This window comes from Bos indicus x Bos taurus, chromosome 4 (assembly GCF_003369695.1).
Source record: "Bos indicus x Bos taurus breed Angus x Brahman F1 hybrid chromosome 4, Bos_hybrid_MaternalHap_v2.0, whole genome shotgun sequence".
NCBI classification, from domain to species: domain Eukaryota; kingdom Metazoa; phylum Chordata; class Mammalia; order Artiodactyla; family Bovidae; genus Bos; species Bos indicus x Bos taurus.
The window spans coordinates 56,101,645-56,126,714 of NC_040079.1; the positions used below are offsets into that span (position 1 = coordinate 56,101,645).

The 25,070-nt window shown below is 36.7% G+C and overlaps 1 protein-coding gene across 2 annotated transcripts in view; it reads left to right on the plus strand.

Moving 5' to 3' along the window:
• BBS9 (Bardet-Biedl syndrome 9) overlaps positions 1-25,070 on the plus strand; it is a 481,201-nt gene that overhangs the window by 126,695 nt on the left and 329,436 nt on the right. For both annotated transcript variants that reach the window (XM_027539506.1, XM_027539507.1), the window contains exons 6-9: positions 1,288-1,462; positions 8,251-8,335; positions 16,111-16,294; positions 16,963-17,092. In XM_027539506.1, the coding sequence (XP_027395307.1) occupies positions 1,288-1,462; positions 8,251-8,335; positions 16,111-16,294; positions 16,963-17,092 (574 nt within the window). The remainder of the gene's footprint in view (positions 1-1,287; positions 1,463-8,250; positions 8,336-16,110; positions 16,295-16,962; positions 17,093-25,070) is intronic.

Consider the following 25,070-nt stretch of genomic DNA (forward strand, 5'->3'; position numbering starts at 1 on the left):
TGATTTAGGTCTTGCCTGAGTAGTCTAGTGGGTTTCCCTACTTTCTTCAGTTTAAGTCTGAATTTGACAATGAGGAGTTCATGATCTGATCCAGTCAGCTCCTGGTCTTGTTTTTCCTGACTGGATAGAGACTGTACTGTAGAAATCATCGTCACTGTCATCTTCTCAGTGTATTTGAAGAATGGTGAACCTTGTAGTTAATATTTTTACAGACTAATGGTAGAAAACACTTCATAATCTGTTTATAGTTTGGGGGCTTCCCTGGTGGATCAGCTGGTAAAGAATCGGCCTGTGAGTTGGAAGACCTAAATTCCTTCCCTGGGTTGTGAAGATCACCTGGAGAAGGGAATGGCTACCCACTCCAGTATTCTGGCCTGGAGAATTCCATGGACTACATTGTTTAGTCCATGGGGTTGCAAAGAGTTGAACATAACTGAGGAAGTTATAGACTAATGCTGCTGCTGCTGCTAAGTCACTTCAGTCATGTCTGACTCTGTGTGACCCCGTAGATGGCAGCCCACCAGGCTCCCCCGTCCCTGGATTCTCCAGGCCAGAATACTGGAGTGGGTTGCCATTTCCTTCTCCAAGGCATGCATACATGCTAAGTCGCTTCAGTCGTGTCTGACTCTGTGCAACCCTATGGACAGCAACCCACCAAGCTCCTCTGCCCATGGGATTCTCCAGGCAAGAGTACTGGAGTGGGTTGCCATTTCCTTCTCCACTATAGACTAATACTTACTGATTAATAGTAGAAAACACTTCAAAATCAGTTGATAGTTTATGACAATCGATGATTAGTATTATTAAGTATTAATTGTTTTCTCTCCCAACAGTGCTCAACGCTGATTTGTATAAAATTGGTGCTTAATACATGTCTGTGGATTTGGTGTGCTGTGTTTGACTGATGTTTAAGTCTTGTGAAAATATGGGCTGACATACTATGAAGATGAGAAATAGACTGGTGCAGAAAAGTTTATAGTTCTGATTTTGGAAAAAATAATATCTTGCAGAGTAATGACTGTTCTCAGGGATTATCTTGAGCTAGAAATTTTAGCTCATGTAAATGAAAACAAATATATTTAAAACTATAGACATGAATAGTGAAGAAACTGGGAAATGTGTATACAGTGAAATACAATAATCTTATAGCTTCATTGGTTTGCATTCTAAGATTTAAGCTGCTCATTTTGCCCCTGGGGGGAAAAATTAAATTTGTGTTGAACAGCGATAAAATCATTGTATTTATAAAACAAATATGTCATTTAATTTCCTTTAATTTTTCTTTAGGTCGTGATTTAATTTGTATCCAGTCTGTGGATGGGATGCTGATGGTGTTTGAGCAGGAAAGCTATGCTTTTGGGAGGTTTCTCCCTGGTTCTCTTCTACCTGGCCCTCTTGCTTACAGTTCCCGTACAGATTCCTTCATTACTGTTTCTTCCTGCCATCAAGTGGAAAGTTACAAGTGAGTATGGATCCTGAATCTTTGGAATCATGATTTTTTGTGTGTGTGCGTATGCTGCTGACAACAGAGGATGAGATGGTTAGATGGCATCACCGACTCAATGGACATGAGTTTGAGTGAACTCCGGGAGTTGGTGAGAACAGGGAGGCCTGGCGTGCTGCGATTCATGGGGTCACAAAGAGTCAGACATGACTGAGCAACTGAACTGAACTGATGCTGCTGATAAATTCTTTTCCACAAAGAGCTTGAGTATTGCAAGTAAAAAGGAGAGTGATTTTGTTGGTATAATGTAATTGTGGTGAGTTAGTGGATATAATTTACATATAAAATATTTGCAAGGCAGTATGGTGCAGAGATTGAGAGGAAGGATTTGGAGAGAGGCACATGTGGATTGAAGTCCTGATTTTGCGACTCACAGCTGTGTAAGAGGGTGGCCTTATCCTGAATGTAAAGGAGATAGCAACATCTATTTCAATGGATTAAGAAGGATTAAGTGTATGTTACGTTACCATGGGGTGTGTGTATACGCTGTGTGTGTGCACGCGCGTGCATGCGCACTCAGCGGTGTCCCACTCTGTGCAACCCTATGGACTGTTGCCCACCAGGCTTTTCTGTCCATGGAATTTTCCAGGCAAGGTTACTGGAGCGGGTTGCCATTTTCTTCCCTAGGGGTTCTTCCTAACCCAGAGATGGAACCTGCATCTCTTCCGTCTCCTGCATTGGGAAATGGATTCTTTACCACTAGTGCCACCCCATAGAAAATGCTCAATAATTATTGCGATTGTTCCCTGAATTATAAATAATAAACACAGTGTGAATGAAAAAAAACCCAGATACAAATACATATATAGAATGATTTTATAACAAAAAAAAGAATGTATGTGACATGAGAAGAATACTGGGAAGAAATACAAGTGTTATTTTGAGTGTTTTTAAAAGAACAGTTCACAGAAGTGAAGTATGAAAATGACCCTTTTCTCTAGAAATTTTTATCGATTTTGGTGAATTGTGTTTGAGACGCTTTTTTTTCTACCAGCTAAATTTCAATAAGAATTATGGCTTTGAGTTTTGGAGGCTATGCTTTTTGTTGGAAGAGAGAATAGGAAAAAAATGTAGATATCCGTTCTGGGAAAAGAAATAGTCTTGGAGAATTATAATATCTTCACTAACTTTATTGTTGTTATCTTACTGATGGCAGCATTTAGAACTTTAAACATCTAGGCAGCACTTCATTATAGCCTTTCAGTATTGTTTTTGGCCACATGATTTTTCCCAAGGCAGGAAGGAAGGATATAAATTCATCAGGCAACAGCTGTAAATTTTTGCTTCAAGTTTTATTATTGTGTATATTGCAAGTTAACGTAGTTTTCCCTTGATAAGTGACCATCTACGCTTTGAGAATTATTGTTAAGGCAACAAGGATTTAAAACGCTGAAAATAAGCAAATATTTGTGACTAAGCAGAAGTTAACTGGTGGAGGTAGTGTATCATTATGTCATATTCCTTCTACAATGCCTATGGCTCTTGTCCAAAGGAGATGAATAAGTTGTGGCATTTCTACTGGTAATAAATAAAATATTATAATTGTTTTGAGACACTGAAAAAAAATCTGTATAATTCATTCAATCCTACCAAAACTTAAGCAATATTGAGGAGATCTGGTTTTCAGCTTTCTACCCTAGTTCTTGCCAAATAGTGTGATACTGGGGTGTTACACTGGGATCACGATATAAAGATTTGAATGTCCCATGACTTACTCTTTGAAATATGTGAATAGGAATTAATTTGGTAATAGCTCCAGGAATGATTAGTTGAGGAAGCAATGTGTAGGTTTCTTTAATGTGAAGGTTTAATCTCACAAAAACTCATTCTGTTTTAACTGTAGTGATTCTCCAGCATACTGATCTATTAAATTGATCTTCATATAGAACTAAAAAGTGCACACTTTATTTATTATGTGAATCTTTTATAATGGTAAAATGCATGGGATTTGTGATTATTATGAAATGACAATCAAGAGGGTTTATAATATTAAGTGGTATATTATATTTATATACACTTTCAAGTATAATAGGTTAAATGATAATCACAGTTTTAAATGATAATCACAGGTGTAATTTAGGATGGGAGAAAGCATGAAAACTGTAGTTTTGGTCTTTGGAGGCTTCGTTAAATCTATAATCAGTTAAAAATATAATCAGTCAATATAAAAGGCTTTTATGACATAACTCATCTTCATTTTTGATATTGATACTTAATTAATTTGAATACAGATCAGTTATGTTCAGAGAGGAACTGGAGAAGGCTATGAGTCTCAAACTTTAGTGTACATAAGAATCATCTGGGCCTCCTTTTATAAAATGTATGTTTGCTGATTCTCAAGCCCCAACCCTGTAGATCTTGATTTAGTAGGTTTGGGAAAAAGATCCAGAAATCATTACAAATACATGCTCCAGGTGCTTCTAATTCAGGGACATACTTTGAATGTTGTTTTTCTTTGAAAGTGAGAGACCTGCTTTTTTTTTTTTTTTTTGGTAGAGAAGGGGCCTATGGCCATTCCCTTGGCCATGTTTTTGCCAACTTGGACCGTCTTTTATTTTTCTCTTTCTTTCCTTGTCAGATTTAGGCAATAAATCATGATCTATCTACTTTTTTCCCCTCTTACTCAGCTCTTGCTTCGCATTCTGATTGACATTCAGGTCTTTATCTTTCCAGTTGGATTTCTGTTTTTGTTATCTCTAATCTAGACTTTGATGGGCCTTTCTGATGTCTATTCTTTTAAAGTAGATGTTTAACAAGATCTACTTGTTAATGAATGAAGGAATGAAATGTTAATGTTATGTTAACATTATGTTAATGAAATGTTAATGAATGAAGGAATGAAAAGTTTATGAGAAAACCTTCTATTTTGTTACTGGAATCTTTCAGTGAAAATGATTCTCACTAGCACAGTCTAGAATGTTTTAGCTATAGTTGGAATGAACATAGTAATGCTTTGTATCCAGAGCTTCCAATTCTGGTAGAATTCTACAGGTAAAATTATCAAAGTTCCCAAATCTCCTGGCACGCTTTCAGGTGACAGCTATTTTTCATTTGAAAATAAATGATTTTGGAGGGTTTACTTTTGTATTTCTGTGACACCTCAATCCATCTTTTAGTTACTTGCTGCTGTTTTTATGATGTGATACAGAAGAGCACTAAATTATATGGTTGAGTTTGTCATTGGTGCTCTATGGGACCTGTTAAGCATTTGTGACTATTGGTTCAAAAAATACCATGGTTCACCTGGACTTGCTGGATCTGTGATTAGTGCCTTTCTGTTCTGAAAAATATGTATGACAGTCTTTCATGAAATTTTTTTTACATTGGACCTGATTGTTCTTTCAGCACTTTTAATAAGGGAATTTTATTCTTTAGCTTATAGCACTGAACACTTGAGTGATAAGAAAAAATATCCAAGTGTTTTATTTCAGAATTTCCAAGTCTGCTTGGAATTGTTCAGTTTTGGAAATAGATTTCCATGTACATTATTGATCCCAGTTAAGCAAACTTAAGAAAGAATTGTAAAATAAATGCTATTGGAAGTTTGTCATCATCTAAATTTATTGCCAGTTATGTTTAGTAATAAAATCCTCTTCTGAGCTGTCTTACAGGAAGAGAACTGTTCTGGATTTAGAAATCAGAAGTGAATTCTGCTGTGTCTCTGCATGTTGTTTTGATGTTAATGAGACCACTTTAGGGGTTCACTTATGCCTCAGATGAAATAATAACTCTCTACAGTTATATAAGAAGCTTCAAACAGCTCAAAAGCTTTGGGTTTTTGCAACACCCTCATTAATATCCATAATATCCTCTGGTAGGTTGGTGTCTGCAGGAAATGAACTGCCTATGTTAATTATTGCCTGAGGTTAGATCCATTAGGACTGGTCCATTAGAGCTGGTCCATTAGGACCAGCTCTGGACTGATGTTTTCCTCACCAGTGCACACTATTTCTGTTATCATGAACCAGGAAGACTAAAGGAATCCTATTTGGTCAGAGCGTGAGGTGTAATTATTTGGCAGTTTTGAAGACCTAGGGATATTGAAGGTCATTCTCAGATGGTATTTGCTGCAACTGCCTATGGAATTTTTTAGCATGGTTTTACAAGGTTGAGATCTTTAGCCTGCTACCGTTTTTTTTTGGTCTCATTTCCTATGACTTATTCCTCTCTGCCAGGCGTCTCTCCTAAGCTCCTGCCATGGCCTTTGATGTCTCTTTTACTGCTGCATGCCTTTGCATGTGTTGTTTGCTTTGCCATAATGTTTCTTAGTCTTTAACAGCATGGTGAGTTTTCACTCGTTCTTCAAAACCTAGCTTTCTCCTCCTTAACTGATACCAAGAACATACATACTTCCTCCACCTGTTGCAGGAGGGGGCACCCCTTCCAGGCCCCGAAACTGGGCTCTTGTCTAACACTTGGAAATGAATTGTCCGGGGAGACACATGTGCTGACAAAGCATGAGATTTTATTGGGAAAGGGCACCCAAGTGGAGAGCAGTAGGGTAAGGGAACCCAGGAGAACAGCTCTGCCACGTGTCTCGAAGTCTTGGGTTTTATGGTGATGGGATTAGCTTCCGGGTTGTCTTTAGCCAATCATTCTGACTCAGAGTCCTTCCTAAGTGGTGCACGCCTTGTTCAACCAAAATGCATGCCAGAGAGAAGGATTCTGGGAGGTGGTTGGACATGTGGTGTCTCCTTTTGACCATTCCTGAACTCTTCTGGTTGGTAGTGGCTTATTAGTTCCATGGTCCTTATCAGGACCTCCTGTCATAAAACAACTCATGCAAATGGTTACTATGGTGCCTGGCCAGGGTGGGCGGTTTCAGTCAGTGTGCTTCCCCTAACAGAACCATGTTACCTGTTTCTGCCATCATATTCCTTTGGTACTTATGTACATACCAGTCAGCACAGTGTACTCTGAGTTACACTTATTTGTTTGTATTATATATGAACCTCCTCAACTACTTTGGAAGGTCCTGGTGAATATAGGTCATGTAGTAGTTTTCCCTCTTGTTAAGTCTTGTGTGAGATCCCTACTATATGTTTATTGAATGAATGAACTTTATATGCATTAAGCTTTCTTATTAACTGGAAGACCGGTTTTCATGAATGTACTGTAAAATCTATCATAATTCATAGTCATTCTTCATTCACTGAAAATTGGAGGCTTTTTACAAATGAAATATTGCTGACTGAAATAGAATACGAGTTGGTATATAACATTGAAATACTAGTGTACATTTTAGTGCTTATTTAGATATTCTACATTGCCTTTCTTCATTAAGGTCCCTGATGTTTACACTATCAGACATCTTTCTCTTAGACAATAGGAGCTATCAGAATATATCTCTTTACTAATTTTTCTCTTAACTATAGAAAGTGGAAAGGATCTATGAGCCTAAAATTTCTTCATTTTGAGTAGGATTATTACTCTAAAAGTACACCATAAATTAATGGAAATTAGGGAATTTAAACTTTATTGTCTAAATTAATAATTTCTAAATTGAATGATATTTATCAGTTGATTTGAAGGATGCTCTGAGCTAAATGTTACAATTTTTTTTAATTTATTTTATTTTATTATAATTGATTTACAATGTTGTATTAAATGTTGCTGTTGAAATAAAATACTGATAGAAAGTCCTAATGTCCATAATATCCATTATTGAGAACTTATTACATACAAGATAAATTACTAGGTGATTTATCTCTGTGTACATAGAAATCTGTATCTGTCTATTTGTCAACCTGTCAGTCAAAAACTGGGTATCTAGTGTATATCAGATATTGTGCCGTGCTTAGTTGCTCAGTCATGTCCAAGTCTTTGTGACCCCATGAGCCCACCAGGCTCCTCTGTCCATGGGGATTCTCCAGGCAAGAATACTGGAGTGGGTTGCTATGTCCTTCTCTAGGGAATCTTCCCAACCCAGGGGTCGAACCCAGGTCTCCCAAATGCAGTCAGCTTCTTTGCCGTCTGAGCTACCAGGGAAGCCCAAGAATCCTGGAGTGGTAGCCTATCCCTTCTCCAGGGAACTTCCTGACCCAGGAATCAAACTGGGGTCTCCTGCATTGCAAGTGGATTCTTTACCAGCTGAGCTACCAGGGAAACCATATCAGATACAGTACCAGACATTTAAATTATTTTTTAAATTCTTCTAATAATGCTTAAGATTATTATTCCCATTTTATAGATAAGAAAGATTAAGGCATAGAGTGATTAATTTTCAAAAATTTTCTCAACTAGTTAATGGTTCAGCTGGGAATTAAACTCAGACCCTCTGGGGTCTACAGATATTAATAATTTCTACTGCCACTTTTTTGGGTATGGTTGCAATAACTCATCTGGTTGTTTTGCATTATTTGTATTTTTTTCTATTTTGGGTTTTGGTACTGGATCTTTATTGAGTATTGTTATTTATCACATAAAATTCTAATGGGAGATACTTTGACATTTGGCAGAGCCTTTTCCCCAATATTGAATTTTGGGACATATGCTTACAATTTCTTTGTCATTACAGTTTTACATAGTCTTATGCCACAGTACAAATTCGTCGTCATTCAATAGAATTCATTTCTAAGTTAATTCACTAAATTTTACAATGTTTAAAATCAAGGAGAATGTGATACATAAGATTTGTAGATTATGTATATTTAAAAATTTAATTATATTGAGATCATGTGCTTTTAAAATAATTTACACATTTTAACTATAAAGTCACTTACAGTTATTCCATATCTTTTAAACAGATACCAAGTACTTGCTTTTGCAACGGATGCAGATAAAAGACAAGAGACTGAACAACAAAAACATGGGTCTGGAAAAAGACTAGTTGTAAGGCCTTTTAAAATATATAAAAATTTTAGAAATGTTATATCTGATCACAGATGTTTGTTCAGAATAATAATTCCTGGGAAGAAAAATTAAAAAAGTATATTTCAACCATTTTCTGTGTTAAGGTTATGTCAGTGATCAGAGAATTTAGTTGGCTGTTATTGAGCAATGGAGACACATGCCTAGTCATGGTCACAATGTACCAGATTATAGAATTGTGCCACTAGGATTATAAATGTCCAGATGGGGTCACTTTGAACTGAACTGATTAAAAACTAACAAAATAAAAATTAAAAAATTCCTTTAATAGACAAAAAAGTTGCTACTCGTATAGATGCATGATGAAATATGAGTAAAAGATGAAAATTTTTCACAGCCTGCAAAGATTAAGTTTGTGCACAAGTAAAATTTGGTAACTTTGAAAAGTAGTTTGAAGAAAAAATGTTTGAGTTTTATGGTTTGGGGACTTATATTTAGATATTTAATCCATTCTGAGTTTATTTTTGTGTAAGGTGTGATGAAATGTTGTAATCTCATTCTTTCACATATAGCTGCCCAGTATTCCCAGAACTGCTTATTGAAGAGACTGATGTGCTGCTGCCTGTGCATATGCACCAATAATGACTGTCCCCTCCCTGCTTAGATGTTTCTTTGGGTCTTAGCTGCCTTTGTGTCTCATGGCTGGGTTCTTTCCTTGGTCATGTTGGCTCTCACTCCAGTGTGGAGCTGCAGTATGACGTAAGTGGGGCTGGAACATTCAGTTTGTTCATGGGCAGTTGAGAAAAGCCAGTCAGCTACTCACAAAGTTCTGATCTGCACTTTCTGCCCTGTTTCAGGAGTGAACAAGCATGTGCACACTCCTTTGGGAACAGAAGGCTTTCCCCAGCCTTCCTGTTAGTCCTACCAGCCCTCCAACCAGCCAAGAGGCTCGTCTTCTTTGTGGAGGACCCCAGGACTGGGGTGCCTAATATGTAGCTCCAACTGCTCACTCCCCAGGGAGGATCTGTGCCTGTGAAATCTCTTTTCTCCTCTGAGTCCTCTCCCTTGGGTACAGGTGATGGTTTCTCTTCCCTTGCTGCCTCATTACATGTGGATCTCTCTCTCAGCCTTGCTTGTACAGGAGTCTCTCTGCCAGTGTCCAGTTATTTTTTGCTGAGAATTGTTCCACATATGGAAGTATGTCTGTTGTGTTTGATGCAGCAAGTGGGTTCTACATCTTCCAACTCTGCCATCTTGACTTCCTCCTCTAGGAGCAGAGATCTCCTCCATCTTCTAGCTTGCATTGTTCCCATAAGAAATCTTTCATCTTATCTTGGTTCCTTGGTACACAATATCTTTTTCCTCCATGTGTTTTTCAGATTTTTTTTCGTATCACTTCTTTTGAGCAGTTAGATTATAATGTGTTTTGTATAGTTTTCTTTCATTCCTTTTTTTGGTGCTTATAGATTTGTGAACTTAGTGTACTTGTAAATTTATAGTTTTCATGAAATTTAGAAAAATTGTTAGCTATTCTTCAAAGATATTTTTCTGTTCTCCATCTTTTCTCCTCCTCACTCAGTTACACATACATTTAGGCTACTTGAAGTTACCCTACAGGTCACAGATTTGCTCTTTGTGTTAAAAAATTCTCTTTTCTATTTCATTTTGGATAACCTCTACTACTGTGTTTTCAAGGTCACTAATATTTTTTCTGTAATGTCTAATCTGGTATTAATTCCTGTCTAGTATAGTTTCTATCTCTACAAGTTCAATTTAGGTGTTTTAAAAAATATCTTCCTTGTATACTTTTAAAATTAAATAGATACAATTTATTTAACATAAGTATTATAAACTGTATATTATTATAAACTGTATGTAATACAGTTTATTTATCTCTACATTATGGATCACATTTTCCTGTTTCTTTACATGCTTGATAATTAAAAAGAAAAACTAAAACTACTAAAAACCACATTTTGGGTGGTTCTTTCCCTGGCTTTGAGTAATTTTCTGCATGAATGTGCTGATATGTACTCAGCTTATTTGAGAAGATTCTTAACAGATCTGAGTTCTGTCTCTGTGCTGCTGTCTAAGTTTTTATTAGATGCCAGGATATTGGATGGAGGAGCCTGGTAGGCTGCAGTCCATGGGGTCGCGAAGAGTCGGACACGACTGAGTGACTTCACTTTCACTTTTCACTTTCATGCATTGGAGAAGGAAATGGCAACCCACTCCAGTGTTCTTGCCTGGAGTATCCCAGGGACGGGGGAGCCTGGTGGGCTGCCGTCTATGGGGTTGCACAGAGTCGGGCACGACTGAAGTGACTTAGCAGCAGCAGCAGGATATAGTCAGTTTTACTTTGTTCCAAGCTACATACTTTTGTATTTCTATAAATCTTTTTGAGCTTCGGCCTGGAAGACAGTTAAGTTACTTGGAAACAGTCTGACCCTTTTTGGTCTTGCTTTTAAGTCTTGTTAGTTGGGACCAGAGCGTGCTCATTCTGGAGCTACTTGTACCCCCTCCTGAGGTACTGCCCTTCTGAATGTTCTTTCCAACGCCCTGTGAATTATGAGGTGTTCCAGTCTGGCTTGTGAGCACAGGCAGTATTCCAGGCCCTGTGTAAATGCTGGGCGCTGTTACCGCTAATCCTTTTGGGTGGTTCTTTCCCTGGCTTTGAGTAATTTTCTACATAAATGTGCTGATAAGTACTCAACTGAATATCTGAGAGAATTCTTAAGAGGTCTCAGAGTCCTGTCCTTGTGTTGCTCTCTCTTTTTGAGCATGCTGTCTTGGGAACTCCAGCTGCCTTGGTTTCTCTCAACTGTTAGCACTCATCTCCTCAACCCAGGGGGCCTTGTGGGCTTTGCCTGGGTTTCTTCTCCCTGTCCCACGGCCTAAAAACTTTCTCATGGCTGGGGCAGTTATTCCACTCACCTCATTTGTTTTCCATTTTCAAGGGATTGCTGTCCCTTTTTTTCTGATATCCGATGCCTCACAAATGGTTGTTTCAAACATTTTGTCCATGTTGTGGTTGTTTCAGGCGGGACAGTAGAATTTTTTTCCTGTTACTGTATCATGGCTGGAAGTGGAAGGATTTTAAAATAATTGTTCTTAGTAAACTACTATGCATTTTGAGACTCATTAATTTAGAATGTGGTATATTTCTTAAGGGAAGTTTGCAAAGAGTGGCACTCCGTACCTAGTGAACTGAAAGTGTTTAGTGGCTGGATCGCAGCCTGTGGCCTCAGAAACTCTGCTTATCCATTCTGAATGAATTGTCGTCTCTCAGAGTCAGGGACATATCAGCCTGAGTTACAAGTGCTGACAAATAATGCTAGAATGCAAGTCTATTAAATTGTAATGAGAAATGTAACTACCTTAGGACTTGATGTCATGTCCTTTTTTCAGAGGAATCTCTGCATAGGTGAACTACACTTGAACTAAGTGATAATTGAATAATTTATGTTTTTAAAAAAATACGTTTTTATTTTTGGCTGTGCTGGGTCTTCCTTGCTGTGCAAGCTTTCCTCTAGTTGCAGCGAGTGGGGGCTACTGTTTAGTTGCGGTGGGAGAGCTTCTCATTGCGGTGGCTTCTCTTGCTGTGGAGCCTGGGCTCTAGGATGCATGGGCTTCAGTGCATCACGTAGGCGCAGTAGTTAGAGTTCTGGGGCTCTAGAACACAGGCTCAATAGTTGTGGCGCACAAACTTAGTTGCTCCTTAGTATGTGGGATCTTCCTGGTCCAGGGATCAAACCTGTGTCTCCTTCATTGATAGGTGGATTCTTTTATCACTGAACTACCAGGAAAGCCTGAATGATTTGTCTAAAAAAAATTTTTTTTGTTGTTGTCAAATGATTTGGTGTTGAATCCTAATTTAGATGAAGATAATCTGATGCATAAATGTGCATAAATGCCGATATGCCCTGTGATATCCCTCTATTCCAGATTCTTCTTATATACACGCTGATGATATTTGCCTCTTTGACTAGTCCCATTTAGATTTCATACCTTCTTTCAGATACTTTAATCCTAAAGTAGATTGATTAATACCTAAATCATTTTTTGGATGGCATGAAATTTATATGTATATTTAATGTGACTTTCCACCCTTTCATTTGTTGATTCTTGATTCTTGCTTCAAAGCCTAACTTTGAGGGTAATCTTACCTCCTCTTTGTCCAGATGCTTTTGTACATTCATCTCACTGTCATTGCTGTTTACAATATATGCCTATCATCCAAAGCTTTTCAAAATAGTATGTCTTTGCTCCTGTATGTTTTCTTTTATTTAGAAACAATAATTGATTGGGGACTGATTTTTTCTTTATATGTCCATTTTACATTCATTCCTTCATTATTTTAAGAAACATTAAACATTGACCATGTTCTGAGAGATGAAGATACCCTGGAGGAGCTCTTATGTATAGAGGATCCTATCTATACTACTAGAGTAGCTTGACAAGTGCTCTATATATGCATATTGATATTTTCAAAATTGTTTCTATATAAAAACATACTTATAGCAGTTTGACTATAGGTTTTGCTGGTTTTTAAATTTGATTTGAAAAATAAATGCAACAGCTTTCTTATGGAAAAATTTCAGTGGAGCACATATATTCTTTATGTGTATTTTTTTTCAATAAGCCATGGACCCTCCGCTTCCTGACAGGACCTTTATACAAGCAGCTCATTTTACATACAATATTCTTTCACCCTCTTCTCTACCTGCCTTTTTTCTCTGTAGCGTTATTGAAGTATAATTGACAAATAAAATTATGTAAACCTACTGTGTACTGTGAGATGTTTTGAAATAGGTATAAATTGCAAAATGATTGCCAGAACTAAGCAAATTAACTTATTTGTCTCCTCATGTGTATATACATATATATATGTGTGTGTGTTTGTGTATTTGTGGTAGGATCATTAAGATCTCTCAACAAATTTGGAGTATACAATACAGTATTATAACTACATGTACGTTAGATCTTCAGAACTAATTCATCCTGCATAACTGAAACTTTGTACCCCTTGACCAGTATATCCTCATGTTTCCCATACCCCAGGCCATGGAAGCCCCAAATTCTACTCTCTGCTTCTATTATTTGGACTTTTTTAGATTCCACAGACAAGCGAGGCCATACAGTATTCATTTTTCTGAGCTTGACTTACTTCACTTAGCCTAATGTCCTCCAGGTTCATCCATGTTATTGTAAATGGCAGGACTTTTTTCATTTTCAATTCAGTTCAGTCACTCAGTTGTGTCTGACTCTTCGTGATCCCATGGGCTGCAGCACGCCAGGCTTCCCTGTCCATCACCAACTCCTGGAACTTGCTCAAACTCATGTCCATTGAGTCAGTGATGCCATCCAGTCATCTCCGTCACCCCCTCTCCTCCTGCCTTCAATCTTTCCTAGCATCAGGGTCTTTTCAAATGAGTCAGCTCTTCGTGCCAGGTGGCCAAAGTGTTGGAGTTTCAGCCTCAGCATCAGCCTTTCCTGTATCAAGTTTTCTTTAACCATTCATCCATCATTGGAAGTTAGGTTGATTTCATGTTTTGGCTATTGCAAATCATGCTACAATGAACATGGGATGGCAGATATCTCCTCAATATTCTGTTTTCACTTCCTTTGGATACATACCCAGAAGTGGGATTGCTGGATCATGGTAGTTCTGTTTTTAATTTTTTGAGGAATCTCCATATTGTTTTCCATAGTAGATGTAATGTTCACATATATGATTTCATATAATCCCATAATAAGCTTTCTCTCTCTTTTTTTTTTTCCCCCTGTAGAAGCTTTTTAGTTTGGTGAAATCCCCTTTGTCTATTTTATCTATCAGATATGACCTCTACTTTTGAGGTCATATCTGAAAAGTCATTGAGCTTTTCCCTGTGTTTCTTCTAATGATTTTACAGCTTTAGTTCTTATATTTAAGTCTTTAATCTATTTTGAATTGGTTTTTGTATATAGTGTGAGATACGGGTTCATTTCCATTCCTCTGCATGTGGATATCAAGTTTACCAACACCATTTTTTGAAGATACTGCCCTATTCTGCATTGTATGTTCTTGGTACCATTGTTGAACGAGTTGACTATAAACGCAGAGTTTTATTTCTCAGCTCCCTGTTCTGTTCCATTGGTCTAGATGTTTTTTTTTTTTTTTAATGACAGTTCCATGCTGTTTTGATTAGAATAGTTTTGTAGTGTATTTTGAAGTCAGGTAATATGACGCTTCCAGCTTTGTTCTTTTTGCTCAAGATTGTTTTGGCTATTTTGTGTCTTGTAAGTTCACATGGATTTTGCACATTTTTTCTGTTTCTGTGAAAAATGCCTTTGTAATTTTGATAGGGATTTGCATTTGTAGATCACTTTGAGTAGTATGGACATTTTAAGGATATTCTTCTAATCCATGAATATGGCATATCTTTTTATTTTTACTCTTCAATTTATTTTGTCAATGTTTTATAGTTTTCAACATACAGATCTTCACTTCCTTGATTATACTTATATGAGTGTTTGAATTGCTGAATAGTTAATACCACATGGTTTAGTTCAGCTCAGTTAAGTTGCTCAGTCGTATCGAACTATTTGTGATCCCATGGACTGCAGCACACCAGGCTTTCCTGTCCATCATCAACTCTCAGAGCTTACTCAAACTCATGTCCATAGAGTCAGTGATGCCATCCAACCATCTTATCTTCTGTCATCCCCTTCTCCTCCTGCCTTCAATCTTTCCCAGCATCAGCGTTTTTTCCAATGAGTCGGCTCTTAGTGTCAGGTGGTCAAAGTATTGGAGTTTCAGCTTCAGCATCGGTCCTTCCAATGAATATTAAGGACTGATTTCCTTTAGGATGGACTGGTTAGATCTCCTTGCAGTCCAAGGTACTCTCAAGAGTCTTCACAGTCATCACAGTCTTGAACTGTGATGCCACTGTTCAAAAGCATCAATTCTTCGGTGCTCAGTTTTCTTTATAGTCCAACTCTCACATCCATACTTGACCACTGGAAAAACTATAGCCTTGACCAGATGGACCTTGGTGGGCAAAGTAATGTCTCTGCTTCTTAATATGCTATCTATGGTGGTCATAGCTTTTCTTCCAAGTAGCAAGCATCTTTTAATTTCATGGCTGCAGTCACCATCTGCAGTGATTCTGGAGCCCCCCAAAATAATGTCTATCACTGTTTCCATTGTTTTCCCATCTATTTGCCATGAAGTGATAGGACCGGATGCCATGATCTTAGTTTTCTGAATGTTGAGTTTTAAGCCAACTTTTTCACTCTCCTCTTTCACTTTCATCAACAGGCTCTTTAGTTCTTTGCTTTCTGCCATAAGGATGGTGTCATCTGCATATATTGATATTTCTCGTGGCAATCCTGATTCCATGTTGTGCTTCATCCAGCCTGGCATTTCGTATGATGTACTCTGCATATAAGTTAAATAAGCAGAGTGACAATATACAGCCTTGATGTACTCTTTTCCTGATTTGGAACCAGTCTATTGTTCTGTGTCCGCTTCTAACTGTTGCTTCTTGATCTGCATACAGATTTCTCGGGAGGCAGGTCAAGTGGTCTGGTATTCCCATATCTTTAAGAACTTTCCACAGTTTGTTATATCACATGGTGAAAGGGGCAAAATACTAGAGTCTACAAAATATCAGAAATATGGAAATAGAAAAAATGAATGAGGATTAATCTTTATGCCTGCTTTTTTGTAAAGCATTTCTTAATTGTATTAATATCAAAATGAATGAAATGTTATACTTTTAGCAACCCAGTTGATCATAAGTTTTCCTTTGCAGGTAGATTGGACTCTAAATATTGGAGAGCAAGCCATTGATATATGTATTGTGTCTTTCATTCAGTCAGCATCTTCTGTTTTTGTTCTTGGTGAGAGAAACTTTTTTTGCCTTAAGGATAATGGACAAATCCAATTTATGAAGAAACTTGATTATAGCCCAAGTTGTTTTCTCCCATATTGCTCAGGTGTGTAGAAAGATTTTCTTTTATCTTTTCCATATGTCATTACTGTGTTATATACACCAGAAAAAGCCCAAGTCACTAACATATATTTTAAAGAACTAGGAAAATAGTTTTATACTGAACATGTAATGGAAATTTTAGCTTTTAAAGTTTGAATAGAGGTTTGATATAAAGCACACATTTGGTTTTGTCAGTCATTTTACTTTGTACAAAATGACTTGTAGAATTGGCCTCAGGTATATAATAATGCTTTCCAAGATGTGGCTATTCAAATGCTTCCAAGAGAACATCAGACTCTTTTACAAGGAGAAACGAGCATAGTAATGACTCATAGAATAACTTGTCTGTAGTGAATGTCTAGTAAATCAATAGCTTAAATATGTTAAATATTTTAATCAAGTTCATCCTTTTTAGATAAAGTGCAAAAATGTTGGCCGCTCTAGTTATAGTTTCTCTAGTTATATATATAGTTTTTATATATTTATAAATGATTAAAATTTTTTTTGGTACTGGTACCTTGAAATTGAAAAACAATGTTTTATTATTTAAAATCTTTATGCATTAAGTCAAGATATTACAATTAATTTGTATCATAAATCCTCTAAAAGGAATGTAAAAACTGTTGAAAATGATTTTTTTCTTACTGTTCTTTTTCTATCTTCCATCCATAGTTTCTGAAGGAACAATAAATACTTTGATTGGAAACCATAATAATATGTTGCATGTTTATCAAGATGTGACACTGAAATGGGCCACTCAACTTCCCCATGTTCCTGTAGCAGTAAGAGTGGGCTGTTTACAGTAAGTGGTTTAATTTAAAGAGTATCTTAATCAAGGAATTCACTAGAAGTTTTATGAAACAATGGCAAATGATTTTACTAAAAAATGGCAAGTGATGTTGAATGTCAACAATGAAGATAATTTAAAATATAAATTTTATTAGAAAGAAAGTGAAAGTGAATTCAATCAGTCATGTCTGACTCTTTGAGACCCCTTGGACTGTAGCCTACCATGCTCCTCCATCCATGGGATTTTCCAGGTAAGAGTACTGGAGTGGGTTGCCATTTCCTTCTCCAGAGGATCTTCCCAACCCAGGGATCAAACCCAGGTCTCCTGCATTGTAGGCAGACGCTTTACTGTCTGAGCCACCAGGAAAGTCTTTATTAGAAAAGGAGAATATAAAAAAGCTTTAATTAGCACCTTTAATCATCTCTAGCAAGATATTTTTTATAAATTTAAGATTTCAAGAAAATAGTTTACCTGATAGATAATTTCTTTAAAATAGAAGAGGATTTCTTTAAGCATTTAATGAATCCCATTTAGAGATCACTTATTATTAGACTGTGAGGATGTTGCACTTCAAGGCTTGTTTCAGAACTTACTGTGTCAAATGGTGCGGAATTGCTAATGATTATGTGTTTAAGACAGTGTCGATTTTTTTCCATTTTTTTAAATTGGAGTATAATTGCTTTACAGCGTTGTGTTAGTTTCTGTTGTACAACGAAGTGAACCAGCTGTATGTCTACATATATATCCCCTCCCCCCAGAACCTCCCTCCCCCCACCCCCACCCCATCCCAGCCCTCTAGGTCATAACAGAGTGCTGAGTTAAGTTCATTTTTTAGTAAAGATCCTTTAAAAGAAAAAGCCACTGAGACATAAAGGGATGAACTTTAGTAATGGGATGGAAATCTGGGTACAGTCCTGCTGCATGTAGGGGGCAGGGTTAGATGTTAGGGCAGCAGTTTCTCCTGATGGTGCCAGGAGGAAGCCAGACAGCTTAAGTTTTAAATGGGGGCCTTAGGCTTCCCTGGTGGCCCAGATGGTAAAGCGTCTGCCTACAACGCGGGAGACCTGGGTTCGATCCCTGGTTCGGGAAGATCCTCTGGAGAAGGAAATGGCAACCCACTATAGTATTTTTGCCTGGGAAATCTCATGGACAGAGGAAGCTGGTGGGCTACAGTCCATGGGGTTGCAAAGAGTTGGACACGACTGAACGACTTCACTTTTACTTTCACTTTTTTGCATTTAAAATAAAAGACAAAATTCGTGTCTTAAGATGAACTCTACAAAATCTATGAAAAATAGCAATAGTTTGTCAGTATATGAGGCAAGATCTTGACAAACTCTTTAGCATCTCAGATTATGTTTAGAATTAAAAATCTCGATAAATGTATAAAAACCAACTCTCTATAAAGCTTCATGGATTCCCAGATCTATTCAGTTCTGCTTATTTAGGTAATTTTATTGAATGTTTAAAAACCATATGGAGAATTTGTCAGTGATGCTCATAGTATTTGATCAGTGTGACTAATCCCCCCCAATTTAAGAGGCTGAATGTAGAATATTACTGTGGAGGCTCTATGAAAGGCCTTTATATTTATATTAATGGTTAATCTGAAGCTTACATATTGGAAAAATGAAAACAATGTTTTGAAAACATTGAATATTTTAAAAAGAAATTGCTTCTCATATTTTATGAGAAAATACTGTGCACTTAACCCAAATTACAGTTCTTTTGTGTCTGAAGAAAAATTTAAAATCTTGAGGTTAGATTTTTCAAAGTCTACCAGATGGTCTTTTAAGTTCAACCAAACACTCAGATTCACCAGACATTTTATATCAGTTTTACTTACAAGGATTTAGAGCAGGAAAAATATCTTGCCAGCAGGGCAGTATCAAGTACTTCTCTCCTGGGAGAGTAATTCTTGCAGCAGTTCATGTATCCACTCAAGAGCTGTTCTGTTTGGCCCCCAAGTGACGGCTCAGGTGCAAGAACACAGATTCACACTGGTGGGTGTGTGACCCTTCCTGGCTTAGAGTCTCAATGCCCCTAGGAGCCAGTATCTTTAAATACTACAAACTCGTGTGGTTTTTGTGTGTGTGTGGGCCATGGGAGAGTAATGGGTAGAAAGACCTTATAGAGATAACATCTTTAGCTGAAATACTTACATTTTACTTGTAACTTGTATTTACAAGGGATGTGCCTATTTTAGGAGTTACCATACTCACACAGAAACTCAGAGATATGGTTTCTCCATGGATATTTATGGTTAATTTATAGTTTCTGGTCCTGTTGCAACTTACAAGTCAAGGGTCATATAATAACCGAAAATATCTTGAGGGAGGAATCAAATTTTTATATACTGTGTGCTGCAAGATGCTTATATTCAAAATTTGTCTGTCAGACCTAAATTTAGGTGTTTGTAAGTGAAACTTCCTGTTTCTCATAGCTTTTTAAAGATCATAATTATAAATAATTAAGTGCAACTATTACCATTCATGATTTCCAGTTAATACACAGTAATAATTTCTAATTATTCATTGGAAGATTTTTCTTACTTTTATGGACTTTAATGTAAAAGTATAGGGTTAGACTGTTTGAAAGAATTTCATTGTAATTTTTAGCAGAGTTAAAAAAAATTGTTACTGACTTAACTATAGCATATCTGTATTTAGAAGTTATTATTTGAAGCTAGAACACTTAAATAACTTTGTTTCTGCTTTTTATTACCTTGAGGGTTAAACTTTTTTAGGAGAAGCTTCCTTGGCTGAATGTGTTTATTTGTAAAGGAAATTGCTGCTATTTTAATATGTTTCTTTTCAATGAATAAGAAATATTGGATTTGGATCAAGTTGGTGCAATTATATGTAATAACAGCATTTTCTTCAGAAACTACGATTCTTTATTTCCTCCCACTCCCTCCTACTTGGCAGTCTTAGTCCTCTCTACCTTGTTTATTATAAACCAACTTTAAATCTGTCTGGGTTTCCTACTTTTCAGGATAAATGGCACTCTTGATTAGAATTTTTTAGTCTAATTCTTTTAATTTTTGTGTGTTATACTCTAGGAATGTGAAATAAATATAGTGTACAGAATCAGAAGAGCCCGAATGTGATAACTAAAATTATCTTCTTTAAATTCTTAGCTGTTACTATTTTCCTCTCATTGCATGAAGTAGCTGTGGAAGCCTGGCCAAGTATCTTACCTCTGCTATGGTCAGTTTCCCAAATGGCAAATAAAGATCATTGTTTATCGGTAATGTTATTCTCTCCAGAGATATGAAATGTATCTAAAAGTGGAAGTCTATTTGAATGGACATTCAAAGTGATGGGAGTCTTTCCAGACTTTAGCTGGCAGCCACAGCCATTGTGCTTTAAAATCTTGTTACAACTCATTTTGTAGTATAAACAATTTGGTCTAGTACTGTGTTTTTCTTCTTAGACTGTATTTCATTATAGTAACTTTTTATAACTATCAGTATTTAACGTTTTATTCTTTAGCCTTCATTGATATAGATTTATTAACCAGAATGTTTTTCCCATTTCTTTTCTGGATTTTCACATTTCTTCTTTGATTCCTAACAAGTCACATAAATAAGCCTTTTCTTCCTACCCTGATCTCCTTTGAATTTCTGGAATATTCATAGTATGTTAGTGACTCCTCTTTCCTTTTCCTTACTCCTTAATTTGATCATACACTGTTTTAATGTAGGGACTTGTTCTGCTTTTGCATATCGCATTGAATAATCAGTCAGAAAGCTGAACATACGGTATATGCTTGGTAGATACATAAAAGTCATTGTGGTTTGTGCATGTCAGGGTAAGGGCTGGCTAGAAAGACCTTATAAGGGTTTTTCGTTTAAAACCCCTTTTAAATATGAAAAAAATTGAGACTCATAGATAGGATATTGTTTTCTTTGAAGACATTTATTAGAGATTTTAAATTTCAAAGAGACTTTTTCTTTCAATTTTTAGTCCAACATTTGCAGTTAATTTGTCTTTTTTTCCCCCCTTTGTGGTTTGTAGAAAGAATGTTGGCTTATATATACACTTTTTGCTATGTTATATTTTTAACGATTTCCTTTGTGGCTTAATATTCCACATAATATTTGTAAATATTCATGGAAGTAGGATGGAGCATATATTGTGACTTTCAGAGCCTGTGCAATCTTATTGATATTTTCCTCTATTAATCTGTTTTAGCTCAGGAGTGGAATGTTTGCCTTACATTACTATATTTTTCTGTCAATTTTTGTTGACTATCTAAATATTTTTGACTTATATATTGTAGTTTTATGTATTCAGCTTATGTTTGTGATATTTATTTTATTTTTTGGTTAGTTTAAAACATTTTGTCCATATAAAGTGATCTTTTTTGGTGTATGTGCTTTCACTAAAAGAAAATTTGTTTTGTTTTGTTTGCTTTAAGTTCACTTTGTTATTAATTACTGGCATGCTATTGTCTATGGTTTTTTAACCTGTAACTTTATTTCAGGTGTAATTCTTATAAACAGAATTTGATTGGATTTTTCAAGCCATTCTGAAGGCTGTTGTCTTTTAATCCATTTAAAATTCCTACATTTTTTCATGTGTTTGTTAGCCCTCTGTATGTCTTCTTTGGAGAAATGTCTATTTAGTTCTTTGGCCCATTTTTTGATTGGGTCGTTTATTTTTCTGGAGTTGAGCTGTAGGAGTTGCTTGTATATTTTTGAGATTAGTTGTTTGTCCGTTGCTTCATTTGCTATTATTTTCTCCCATTCTGAAGGCTGTCTTTTCACCTTGCTAATAGTTTCCTTTGATGTGCAGAAGCTTTTAAGATTAATTAGGTCCCATTTATTTTTGCTTTTATTTCCAATATTCTGGGAGGTGGGTCATAGAGGATCCTGCTGTGATGTATGTCAGAGAGTGTTTTGCCTATGTTCTCCTCTAGGAGTTTTATAGTTTCTGGTCTTACATTTAGATCTTTAATCCATTTTGAGTTTATTTTTGTGTATGGTGTTAGAAAGTGTTCTAGTTTCATTCTTTTACAAGTGGTTGACCAGATTTCTCAGCACCACTTGTTAAAGAGATTGTCTTTAATCCATTGTATATTCTTGCCTCCTTTGTCAAAGATAAGGTGTCCATAGGTGCGTGGATTTATCTCTGGGCTTTCTATTTTATTCCATTGATCTATATTTCTGTCTTTGTGCCAGTACCATACTGTCTTGATAACTGTGGCTTTGTAGTAGAGCCTGAAGTCAGGTAGGTTGATTCCTCCAGTTCCATTCTTCTTTCTCAAGATCGCTTTGGCTATTCAAGGTTTTTTGTATTTCCATACAAATTGTGAAATTATTTGTTCTAGCTCTGTGAAGAATACTGTTGGTAGCTTGATAGGGATTGCGTTGAATCTATAAATTGCTTTGGGTCAACATCACTCATTATCAGAGAAATGCAAATCAAAACCACTATGAGGTACCATTTCACACCAGTCAGAATGGCTGCGATCCAAAAGTCTACAAATAATAAATGCTGGAGAGGGTGTGGAGAAAAGGGAACCCTCTTACACTGTTGGTGGGAATGCAAACTAGTACAGCCACTATGGAGAACAGTGTGGAGATTCCTTAAAAAACTGGAAATAGAACTGCCTTATGATCCAGCATTCCCACTGCTGGGCATACACACTGAGGAAACCAGAAGGGAAAGAGACACGTGTACCCCAATGTTCATCGCAGCACTGTTTATAATAGCCAGGACATGGAAGCAACCTAGATGTTCATCAGCAGATGAATGGATAAGAAAGCTGTGGTACATATACACAATGGAGTATTACTCAGCCATTAAAAAGAATACATTTGAATCAGTTCTAATGAGATGGATGAAACTGGAGCCTATTATACAGAGTGAAGTAAGCCAGAAGGAAAAACATAAATACAGTATACTAACGCATATATATGGAATTTAGAAAGATGGTAACGATAACCCTGTATACGAGACAACAAAAGAGACACTGATGTATAGAACAGTCTTATGGACTCTGTGGGAGAGGGAGAGGGTGGGAAGATTTGGGAGAATGACATTGAAACATGTAAAATATCATGTAAGAAACGAGTTGCCAGTCCAGGTTCGATGCACGATACTGGATGCTTGGGGCTAGTGCACTGGGACGACCCAGAGGGATGGTGTGGGGAGGGAGGAGGGAGGAGGGTTCAGGATGGGGAACACATGTATACCTGTGGTGGATTCATTTTGATATTTGGCAAAACTAATACAATTATGTAAAGTTTAAAAATAAAATAAAATTAAAAAAAAATAAAATTCCTACATTTGATGTATTTTGTCATTTTTCATCTGTGATATTCTCTGTTTTCTTTGGTTTCCATTTCTTGTATGTGAGTTGTGGTTTCTTTGCACTTGGATTCTTCCATATATTAGATATAACATACACATACATATCTCTTTATTTTTATCAGCTATAAATTATTATTGTTAAATTATTCTAACAGTTTTTTCAAGAATGTTTTGAAGTTGTTTTCACTTTTTATTTAGACAATATAATGAGTTTAATATATTTTTTCTATGTTAAAGATTGTGAATCTTTTTATTTCATGAATTATAGTTTTTTTGACTTATTAATTTTGCTTCATCTCTCAACAGGATGGTTTAATGTTCCCCAAAATGGTAGAAGGTGTTATATTGTATGGTAAAAAATTTTCATCACATTTCCCCTCATACTTTATTGATGTTACTCTTTTAATTTTTTAAAAATAACTTTTGTGAAAAAAAAAAACCTGTGATTTTTGTAAAAAGTATAAAACTGTGTACACTATTTAAGACTCAAACATTATCTGGAATTCCCTGGCATTCCAGTGGTTAGGACTTAGCACTTTCACTGTTGTGGGCCTGGATTTGATCTGGGAACTGAGATCCTGCAAGGCATGCAATGTGACCCGCTCCCCCCACCAAAAAAAACCCCAAACAAGCAAACAAACAACAGAAAGAGAGAGAGAAAACTTAAGCATTATTGAAAGGTACCAGTAAGAAAACCAAAAATAAAACTAACAGCTTTCCACCAAAGTTGTTCCAAACTTACCATCGGGAACTAACATTTGTTAGCACCTATTAAACATCATGGAGAAGGCATGGCACCCCACTCCAGTACTCTTGCCTGGAAAATCAAATGGATGGAGGAGCCTGGTGGGCTGCAGTCCATGGGGTCACTGAGGGTCAGACAGAACTGAGTGACTTCACTTTCAGTTTTCACTTTCATGCACTGGAAAAGGAAATGGCAACCCACTCCAGTGTTCTTGCCTGGAGAATCCCAGGGATGTGGGAGCCTGGTGGGCTGCCGTCTATGGGGTTGCACAGAGTTGGACACGACTGAAGCGACTTAGCAGCAGCATATGTATTACTAGATCACTTTGCTATATACCTGGAAATTATGTCAACTATACTTCAATAAAAGTTAAATAAGATATTTGTCCTCAACATTTGTTGATTATGATTGTAGTGAATTCCTTGCTCAATTTCCCCTCACCCCCTTTTTTAAATGGGGTCATTTCTTGTTATTGTCATACTTTCTACTGTTTTTGGTAAGTTTTGAGGAGTTTTGCTATCTGTCTTTGGCTGGCAATGGCACCCCACTCCAGTACTCTTGCCTGGAAAATCCCATGGACAGAGGAGCCTGGTGGGCTGCAGTCCATGGGGTCGCTCAGAGTCGGACACGACTGAGCAACTTCACTTTCACTTTTCACGTTCATGCATTGGAGAAGGAAATGGCAACCCACTCCAGTGGTCTTGCCTGGAGAATCCCAGGGACAGCAGAGCCTGGTGGGCTGCTGTCTATGGGGTCACACAGAGTCGGACACGACTGAAGTGACTTAGCATTAACAGTAGCAGCATTTTTTAAAAAATCAGTTGATGTTTATAGTTTCTGGGGGGAGAATTATGGAAAACTTGATTTTTGTTCTATTGTAAGTAGCTAATTCTTTGTGTCTGCTTGCTTGAAGAATATTTTTCAT